General features: G+C 41.9%; 1 protein-coding gene across 2 annotated transcripts; it reads left to right on the plus strand.

Annotated features, from left to right (window-relative positions):
• Positions 1-3,571: 3,571 nt before the first annotated feature.
• LOC119294905 (AMSH-like ubiquitin thioesterase 2) lies at positions 3,572-10,087 on the plus strand. 2 transcript variants are annotated; one of them, XM_037573190.1, is made up of 14 exons: positions 3,572-4,036; positions 4,228-4,292; positions 4,388-4,481; positions 4,642-4,815; positions 4,954-5,042; positions 5,501-5,606; positions 5,696-5,742; positions 5,864-6,188; positions 6,345-6,434; positions 6,513-6,575; positions 7,165-7,239; positions 8,023-8,085; positions 9,124-9,176; positions 9,779-10,087. In XM_037573190.1, exons 1-14 carry the CDS (start codon positions 3,908-3,910, stop codon positions 9,957-9,959), a joined length of 1,554 nt encoding a protein of 517 aa, XP_037429087.1. In that variant the 5' UTR covers positions 3,572-3,907; the 3' UTR covers positions 9,960-10,087. The 2 variants fall into 2 exon arrangements, with proteins under 2 accessions (XP_037429087.1, XP_037429088.1); XM_037573191.1 differs by having other exon boundaries at positions 3,911-4,036; positions 4,118-4,292.
• The last annotated feature ends 295 nt before the right edge of the window (positions 10,088-10,382 follow it).

Below are 10,382 nucleotides of genomic sequence, written 5' to 3' on the forward strand. Positions count from 1 at the left end.
GAGGATCCCAGAATTCTGTCTGGGTTTTCCAGGCGCTTTCCATAGCACAGTACTTCTGTACTATGGCCGCCAAGTCAGCAAAGTGTACTATGTCATGGCGTTGAGGATTCCCTTGTCCGTGCAATTTTTGCAAAAGAATGAGACTGTGTCTTCCTCACGACAGTCCTTAACCCTGCTCATTACAAGGAGGAATCTGGCCTAGAAGTGATGTACTGTCTCTTGGGGCTCTTGTCTAATGTGGGAAAGATCGCTTGTATCTGGGTGGGTGGGTAGATTTAAGTCCAAACCCTGACCCGATCTAAGACCCATGGGTAGAGGAGCTTCCGAGCTTGGTAGTTCGGGCTCTGGGACGTTGCCCAAATTTTCCGGCCCGCTGTCCGATCCTAGGTTCGGAGTTTGGGCCATGTCCTCCCATAGACGGGTATCCTGCTCGGAGAGCTCGGGAATCCGGACATAGTTCGTCCTCAAAATAGAGGAGGAATCGACACATTGTTCCTCCACTACCGCTATCTGATGGGTGACCGGCTGAGAATTAATCTCCCTTTGGTCGGGTTTAAGCCCGATCCGATCAGAGTCTATAGCGACTCCCAGAGCGGCGATGCGATCCAAGATCTCGTTCAGGGAGGAGAGCTCCATTGGATCCATCTGTTAGGTAAGTTCCGAGCTGACGTGGAGGCTGTTTTTGATGACCTGAGAAGTCATAGTCGGCGTGACGGCCGATTGGGTGGTCATGATGAAGCCGCCTAGTCGGAGAGTTTGGCCTAAAGCCAGGGCTCCCCCAGAGGTGATGTTGTCCTTGATAACAAGGCGAGCCATCAAGCCTTACCGTGACGACACAGTGGAACTCTCAATGAAAGCACCAATGTCGGTGTCAAAACCGGTGGATCTCGGGTAGGGGGTCCCAAACTATGCGTCTAAGGCTAATGGTAACAAGAGGCAGGGGACACAATGTTTACCCAGGTTCGGACCCTCTCGATGGAGGTAATACCCTACTTCCTGCTTGATTGATCTTGATGATATGAGTATTACAAGAGTTGATCTACCACGAGATCGAAGAGGCTAAACCCTAGAAGCTAGCCTATGGTATGATTGTTGTTGTCATACGGACTAAACCCTCCGGTTTATATAAACACCAGAGGGGGCTAGAGTTACATAGAGTCGGTTACAGAGAAGGAGATCTACATATCCGGATTGCCAAGCTTGCCTTCCACGCAAAGGAGAGTCCCACCCGGACATGGGACGAAGTCTTCAATCTTGTATCTTCATAGACCAACAGTCCGGCCAAAGTATATAGTCCGGCTGTCCGAGTACCCCCTAATCCAGGACTCCCTCACCTGGATATCGTCATGATTATTTAAAGTTCTATCAATTGCCCAACGGTAATTATTTTCCCACCGTTTGCTATTTTTCTCGAGAGAAGGCACTAGTGAAACCTACGACCCCCGAGTCTCTTTTTATCATATTTGCCTTTGCGGTCTATTTTCTCTTGCATTTATTTTCAGATCTATTAAACCAAAAATACAAAAATACCTTGCTGCAATTTATTTGTTCCGTGATCTATTTATCCTATCTACCACTTTTACCTCATGTTATTTGCCTATCTTGAGGCGCCGTACCCGGAAGGGATTGACAACCCCTTTAACACGTCCGGTTGCGAGTATTTGTTATTTGTGTGCAGGTGCTGTTTACGTGGTGTGAGGAGGTTCTCCTACTATTTCGATAACCTTGGTCCCATCACTGAGGGAAATACCTACAGTCGCTATACTGCATCATCCCTTCCTCTTTGGGGAAATACCGACGTAGTTCTAGCAGACATCAGTCATCCTCCCCTTCTTGAATTGAAGTCGTCCTCGATGGAAGCTCATATTCCTCAGCCAAATAAGGCTTCAAATCTGCAATGTTAAAAGTGAGACTAACCCCAAAATATGCAGGCGGCTCAAGTTTATATGTATTATCATTTATTTTCTCTAACACCTTAAAAGGACCATCAACACATGGCATTAGCTTTGACGTGCGCAAATCAGGAAACCTATCCTTATGCAAATGTAACCAAACAAGATCTCTAGGCGCAAAGACAACATGTTTTTATACCTTTATCTCCAACAAGTTTATATTTAGCATTCATACGCTCAATGTTTTCCTTAGTTAACTGCTACTGCTTGAGCTTGCGTTGGTTTTCCCTTAAAGAGAAAAGGGTGATGCAGCAAAGTAGAGTAAGTATTTCCCTTAGTTTGAGAACCAAGGTATCAATCCAGTAGGAGTTTGAAAATTCAAGCGACGCATGTGCTAGCTAGATTTAGTTATTGTAATAAAGGTTCTTCTAGTTGGACTGACGAGCCTTCAGATTGTCTGGTGAGCAAGCTCGTTGATGATGCATCTCTATTGAATAATCAATAAAGCTAGCCATGATGGCCTTCCCTAAAAAGGACCCCTAAAAATGTACTCTTCACTTCATTTGATAAAGCTTGAAATTATGATGCGATGCATATGCAAGCAAGATATGAATATAGTCAGGACGGGCAACATGGGCAAAAGCTGTGCAAAAATCCAAACCTTCAACTTGGGTGAAGCCTTGTACCACTAACCTTGCATTGTTTGTAATTATGTTGTTCATGCTCGTCTTGCTTGTTCTTGAGTACGCATTTGGTCCCTATGACATTATAATGTCCTCACTTGGGCCTCACCACAAGAGACCAAAAAATGATGTAGGTATAGTTGCTGAGTTCTTCATGTGTATCATCTAACTAATCCGGATCTTCTAAAGCTTCCTCTACCTTGAGGGGTTTAATACAAGAGTCAAACGAGTGATGTTCACTAAAGTTTGTCAAACATTGCTTCCAAGGATGTTGTCGGTGAGGAGATCTAGAGTTTTCAACTTGGATGCCACTTTGTGTTGGTTCAAAGCAAGTGCTTTTTCACTGTTGTGAACGTTGTGGCGTTGCTTGAGCTTGATCTTGAGAATGAGGGCCTCAATATATGGTGCATCATCACTTTGTTTGAGCTTGCCATTGATCTTACTCGAGATCATGAGGGGCTTGTTCTTGTTCTTGGATCAGTTCTTTCTTCTCTCGAACGCCGCTCGAGAAAAATGACTTGGATCAGTGAGTTTTTTGTACGTCGGCTACGGGGCGAAGCGATCACCCTACAATGCTAACACCGACCAAGACAAACCAGATGCTCAAAATCTCACCATACCAATGGGTCCCACCACAAAAACAATTGGCAGTAATTGATTCTCAGTTCTCCAATCCTAGAAAGCTTAGTGAAGTTAAAGGATTACATGGACAACTAAGTAGGCCATTCATGTGGTATATTACCGTTTGATCATAGATTTGTCTAAAGAGTTTGTTGGACTATTGATGCTCACTAACTAAATGTCTGTGTTGCAACGAGGAAATACATATTCTAATGAGTTAATATTTTTAATGAGTTAATATGATTATTATGTGCTAAAAATTGGACTTTAAGTGGGGATTGAAGCAACACTTATAACAAAGAAAAATATCTTTTAATAGTATTACAAGTGTGATAAACTTAATCACAGATTTAGTCACATTCCTCATCGCACACGGCATTCCTTTCGCCGTTTCCGCCCCTCGCCGGCGCCCTCGTCCCCTCCTACTCTCGCCCCCTCTCTTCCTCGATCGGCTCGTCCGGCAACTGCCCCCACTGACCGACGCGCCCCGCCGCTACTGCGCTTCCTGCTGCCTCTACAGTTCTGCGCCCCCTACCCCCCACCAACCCCATCGTCTCTTCGCCGCGTCTCCGCCGCCTCCCCGCGTCTGTCTGCCCCTCTGCCTCTGTGGTCACATCCTCCCACCGCCGCAGTGACCGGGGGATCTGCCCGAACCATCTTCGCCGCAAAAGCTCGCCGGAGGAGCGGCCCCAGAATTGGGCGTCGCCGGATATGGCCATGGCATCACCTTGGCAAGCTGGGAGACGCATAAACATCGAGGGGATGGCGCGTCCGGTGGCGGTGGACCACCGCATCAGCCTCCCCTACTACTTCCGCATCGCCGACAATCTTCTCCGCCAGGTCAAACCCTAACCCGAGATTTAGAGTCTCTGCTTCGCGATCCCGTATTTTGGTGCTGATACTTCTGCATGTAACCGGCAGTTCCGGGTTCAGGGACGCTGAATCCATTTGTATTTGCTACGCAATCAGCGTACATACTGTCAATTAGCTCGCGGGCGTGTAACATTTGGGTCGTTTTATGTGGTGCACAGGCGAACATATATCGAGAGGAAAAGAACCTCATCGACCTGTACATTATCCTCCTGAGATACTCGAGGTGGGTTGTGCCCCTGTGTTGGTATATCTTAGCATTAGCTTGTTACAATATCTTAAGCTTGTGTTGATGGTATGCTGACCTCTGTTTACTGGCAGCCTGTTGTCTGAGACGATCCCGAAGCATCGTGATTACCATGCATTCAAGTCAAGAGAGAAGGAATTCCTGAAGAAAGGGCCGCATAACTCAGATGTATTACCGCTCTAAGCTTAATGATTATTTCTCCTACTGCTTCAGCATTTATTAGATTGCTTAATGAGTAACATAGAAGTGTAGTGTCAGAGTTTGCCCTTTTGAACTTGGAACGGAAATATGTCAAATACTTATGCTGACTAGCTCAAATTTATTGTAGAAACTCTTGAATGTTATCAGTGAGCTCGAGTCTCTGAAGCCGATTGTGAAACAGCAAATTGCTGAGCTTAATAGAAGGGCTGCAGAAGAACGTAATGGTCCACATGAAACCTATGCTGGAAATGGTGCAAGCAGTAGGACAGATCAGCTTGCTGCAAGTCCGTATATGGTGCAGGTATACCCTTTATTTCCCATCTTGAAGTTTTTATGCCGCCTTTTTTAACAAAGGGTTATATAATGCATATTTCTTGGCATCTTTCTTATACTATTGTTTCATTTCTTTTTCCATGGGATTTACTTTTTTCTCATGCAGCCAGCATTTGGAAGCTCAACAGGACCATTGCAGAAACCATCCTCTAGGTGGAACCATCAAGAGGAACCTGATAGGCATCTAGTCAAATCGTACGTTTATCATTCGATCCTATTAATGTCCATGTTATACCAAGACCAATCTTATTTCGGAAATGGCCACAGGGTGTCGAGCCTGTACGTGACCGATTCCGGGATCGGTGATTTGGAATTGGTCTTGGTATTTATTGAAAATAAAATTTTGTTTGACTGCGTTTTGGTTAACATCTATCCTCCTTCTGAAACTGTTCTCTTTAATGAAACAAAAAATCAACGCAATTGTTTTTTACATAGCTAATGAAAATCATGTTCTAATTTCTATTCATCTGTAACTCATCTAATCTTTTTGGTTATTTGATCCAACTTGCAATAGATGAGCCTCTGCTTCTTTTTACTGCTATAAGCACATAACTGTCATATACAACTGTTTACATACTGTATAGTCGTTGGTTAATGCTTTGGTTTAATGATTAGGGAGAAAATAATTTGCTTCCTCTCTGTAACTTATGCAGATATGCCAGTTTGCCATATCCAAAAGATGAAACACTATCCAGACATTCAATACTAGGACCGAATGGGCTTCATGGCCAATGGACAAGGCCTGTTAGTGGTGTCAAGGTATAATTATTATGTTCTCAATTTGCTTTATATGTTTTATTTAATGGCATGAAATTGATTTATGAGTTTTATAACTGCTTGTTTTACAGGTCCAGTATCCAAGTTACCCCGAACTGAACCAAAGCAATATCCCTAGGTGAGAACTCGTAAAGGTTTTAGCTTATTCTCCATTTCTTTGTATAGATGCCAGCCCATACAGCTAATGTAGGTATAACTGTTTCTGATTATATGCCCCTTTTGTTCCATTGCTTCTGCAGTTTAGTTCCAGCAATCTTGAACCAAAATGACTCACATGATCCTCATACAACATCACTGGATGGATTGACAAATAACAATGGTGAGATGCAGTCTGTTCTCTCACTTGATGATGGTCAATGGTCTTTACCAGTAAAAGAGCCAGCCTCTGTGTCTCCTGCTAGTTTCGAGGAAGAATTCTCCCAGCTGAATATAAGACAGCCTAACCCCCCACCAGTCCTGGCACAAGTACATCCTGAGCGTAGACCGATTTCTCCATCAAGAGTAGCTGATCCAAGACCAGGACTTGCTACCTCTGACACAGGACGTTTTCAAAATTTGCATGTGGTAAATAAACTAAATTCAAATTGCAGGTTCTTTACTTTGTCATGGTATTGTTCCAGATCCGTTGTATTCTTAAGCATGATTATTTTATCCATATTTCATCTGTAGCAAATATGTAGACCTGTACCTCTTGACCGTTATATTGTTTTACCTTGACAGCCGGTGGCATTAATGGAGTCTTTTCTGAGACTTGCTGAGGCAAATACTGCAAAAAATCTGGAAACATGTGGGATTCTTGCTGGTAACCTGGTATATACCTCCCCACAAAGAAAATAGAAGGAATATTATATTTGTTCACATCACTAACATTTCTATATGCTTCTGTAGAAAAAGAGAACTTTTTATGTGACGACACTGATAATTCCTAAGCAGGAATCAACGTCTGATTCAGTAAGTTGTTTTTCCTTCTGTATTTTATTTCTTTCATCAGATGTTAACCCTCAAGTCAACCAAGTCCTTTCTCTAAGCAATTTATCAGGTTGATGAGCCTTTTGTAATTCTTGCTGCTCTTATACCTTCTTCATATAATATATTCTGTATCCATAGTTCACAGGGACCGGTGATTGCTTAGCAAAACATTTGAACAATTTGGACTGATGCTCATGATTGTAAACTCTAAACTGTACATGTTACGGAGCACCCTAACAAGTTTATATACATTATCAGAAGAAAATGTGACTAGCGAAGGAGTTTCCTTATATTAAAATAAAATGGAATATAACTTTGATTTAGATGCTCTTTATGATTTACTGTCATATGGCTTGGAGTCTGAGCCTCTGAGGGCAGTGAGAACTGGAGGTTTCATGTCCACGCTTGAGTTTTAGTAAATTGATTTGATTAGTGGCTAGTGGCTAATGCTGCACTCGACATAAGCTCATGCAAGGAGCCTATGGTTTTCTCTTCTTACTCCAAGTTTACATATTAAAGTGCAGTACCCCAAATTTAGCACTTTAAGAAATAACTTGTTTTCCTTTTCCAGTGTCAAGCTACGAATGAAGAGGAAATATTTGAAGTTCAGGACAAAGGCTCACTTTTCACCCTCGGTTGGATTCATGTAAGTTCAGCTTAAGAATTGTTGTTGTTGACTGATCAAGCTATATTCAGAGTTTTGAGTGTCATGTTCATTTGTCCTGTATTTTAATTATTGTACCTAAAGGAAATGTTAACTATAATTTGTCCTCCTGTTCTAGTTTCTACCAATGATGTGTCCATTTAAGACATTGATCTAGAATGGCTAACTGTGGCTACTCAGACTATTAAAGACAGCAAGACACACTGAACTAGCATGACTGTCGCTACTCTGCTTAAGTACTGTGAAAAGGGTCCATATTGTGACTATATATATTTTGAAAGCCTATTCATAGTTGAATTTTACTCCCTCTGTAAACAAATGTAAGACATTTTAGGTCATTAAAGTAGTGACCTAAAATGTCATACATTTGTTTACAGAGGGAGTATTTGTTTGTTGATGCCTATTAGTGCCCATGTTCCCATCTGTGGGAAGTCCATTGTGCACTGTTCAAAAGCACCCAAGAAATTGCATGGATGTAGTACACATGGAGCACACCTACCAAATTCAAAAGTATCAATCCTATGCTTAAAGAATCTGTGTCCTATCAAATATATTTGAGCGGATGGGGTTATCTATTGGGAACTTGTTGAGGCTAAGGTTATTGTTAACTCATTCTGTACTCTAAATTGCTACAGTTTAATACTCACTGTGGGAGTTTCGTGATGCTCAGTTGTGCCGAAAGCACCATTTGGTGTCTCTGTATCCTAACCTGTGATATTATTGACAATTAAACTCTTTTTTTCACAATTTTATGTTCCTTTTCAGACACATCCGACACAGACCTGCTTTCTGTCTTCCATTGATCTTCATAATCATTATTCGTATCAGGTAATCCCCATGTGCCATACTTCTGTTGTAGTAATTGTTGTTTGTATTGTGCTTTGCACTCACTGATGCCATGTCCAGCAACTAGTTGATCTGAGCCAAAAAAGGTTTCTCAATATATGGCTGTTGTTCAGTAGTGGCCCAAAGTCTCGGAATTTAAATGCACTATAGCAATGAAACTGGGTTGTAATTTCTCGTTCAATAGAAAATATTGTTGTGTTTCTTATGTGATTTTGCTTGACACAAATATCTTGAAACTGGGTTCGTTGGGACGTTACATCCCTGAGATTGAGAGTGTGTCACAGCCTAACAGGTGACTGCTGGCGGCTCACTTTGAGAGAATTCTTGTAATTTTTTTAACTCTTATTCATTATTTACTCACCTAAAGTAGAAGGGTTAGTGCTGAAGATAGAATTTCAGCTAACTGTGATGTCTCTGTTACTGACTTTATCTCTAATTCCTTAAGTTCTAACTCTATGGGCAAGGATTTCTATGCTTCGGCACAACTTCCCTGGCACCGGGTTATGATTGCAGCATTGGTAATGAAGTTGTATACAGTAGTCATGGCATTTTCTTGTATGTTTCTGGTCCAGTATGAAATGTTGTTGCTGAGCCAAAAATGATGGAATTCTTTATTGTTTCTGAAATCCTTAAAACTATAGTAGTAACTAAACACGTGCAATGAACGTTTTGGAGGGGTGCATCAGCATGCTATTCAGGAGGCAGTGGTGGGTGATTCGTAATTTACAGCAAGCCTAGGGGTATTAGTTGTGTTGTGCTGTGCTGAAGATGGAATCAATATGGACCTTTAGATGTGGATAGCCGAGCGGTTAGGATGTTTTGGATCAGCCACAGCTGGTGCTTTTTATGTTAGTGGGGATGTTGTGAGGATCTACATACATACATCTTGCAGTCAAAAGCAGACTGTGCCAATATCATTTGTCAACTGCTTGCTTCTTATGAGTATATTTCATAAACTACTCCAGCAAATTCATTAGTATTCTTAACTTGATCCTGTGTTTGGCATTGTTGGCTCAACAGGTCATGCTTCCTGAAGCAATTGCAATTGTCATGGCACCTACCGATACAACAAGGTATATGTTACGTTGGACTCGCATGCAGTTTTTTGGGCAAATTAGTGCTGATTTCGTGGTTTGGATTTCCATTGCTGTATATTACTATCCTTCATTTCAGTATTTCTTAGCCATAGATTAACTAAATGCTACTCCCTCGGTCCCATAATATAAGAACGTTTTTGACACTACGTCAAAAACGTTCTTATATTATGGGACAGAGGGAGTATAATTTCCTTGATAGCTGGAGGAGAGAGTAGTTCCTAATTAAGACCATGAATCTGCAAATGATTATGTAGACATGCACATGCTTTACGTTCCTCCCCTGCGGTTATTCCTCGGCCCTCAGTTTCAGTGAATCCGTTGAATCTAAAATAACAAGTACTCCCTCCGTCTGGAAATACTTGTCGAAGAAATGGAAAAATGGATGTATCTAGAAATAAAATACTTCTAGAAACATCCATTTCTGGGACAAAGCAATGTTGCTTAATTCTTTTCGAAACAAATCCTCAGAAAATACGCATACTGTTGTTCATTGTCTTGGATAAATCATTTACGATAGGTGCTGTCTGTTCATCCGATTAGACTATCTCATGATAATGGTCTATATTTTCTCTGAGCAGGAAGCACGGCATATTTCACCTCACGGATCCAGGTGGCATGGGGGTGATCCACGATTGCCAGGAGACTGGTTTCCATCCTCACGAGGAGCCTCTTGATGGCACTTCAATCTACGAGCATTGCTCTCATGTGTACATGAACCCCAGTGTGAAGTTTGATATGGTCGACCTCCGTCGCGTGTGAGCCTGATTCTGATAAAATTAGGCGTTTATACATGGTAGATAAGAAACTTATACCTTGCTGCGGAACATAACAATGTACAGTACATATTTTAATGATTGCTTTATGAGCTCACGCGGTCACGCCTCAAACGCCCTCCCTATTTGCCTCTTTGGTAACCACTATGCAGAGCGAAAGTGCTGTTCTAAGCCCGAGCTCATGTGAGCTATGAGCTCGGTGAACAGAATCAATGTTTTCATAGCTTGCACAATTTCGTCATGAAATGATATTCGTGAAAAATGTGGCCAATAAAAAAAACAGATGCTCCGAAATGCGTTTGAAAATAACAATTTTGGAGCATAGATTTTTATTTGCCACGATTTCCACGGGTGTCATATGGTGAAGAAATTTTGCAAGCTAACAAACATTTTGTCAATGTTTCACACA

The sequence above is a fragment of the Triticum dicoccoides genome, chromosome 4B (assembly GCF_002162155.2).
Source record: "Triticum dicoccoides isolate Atlit2015 ecotype Zavitan chromosome 4B, WEW_v2.0, whole genome shotgun sequence".
NCBI classification, from domain to species: Eukaryota; Viridiplantae; Streptophyta; class Magnoliopsida; order Poales; family Poaceae; genus Triticum; species Triticum dicoccoides.

Excerpts from the sequence above, each read along its gene's own strand:
- LOC119294905 (XM_037573190.1), top strand. The coding sequence starts at position 3,908 with ATGGCCATGGCATCACCTTGGCAAGCTGGGAGACGCATAAACATCGAG. Across the intron at positions 4,293-4,387 it reads ATCCTCCTGAGATACTCGAG|CCTGTTGTCTGAGACGATCC; the intron begins GTGGGTTGTGCC and ends GTTTACTGGCAG. Across the intron at positions 5,743-5,863 it reads AACCAAAGCAATATCCCTAG|TTTAGTTCCAGCAATCTTGA; the intron begins GTGAGAACTCGT and ends TTGCTTCTGCAG.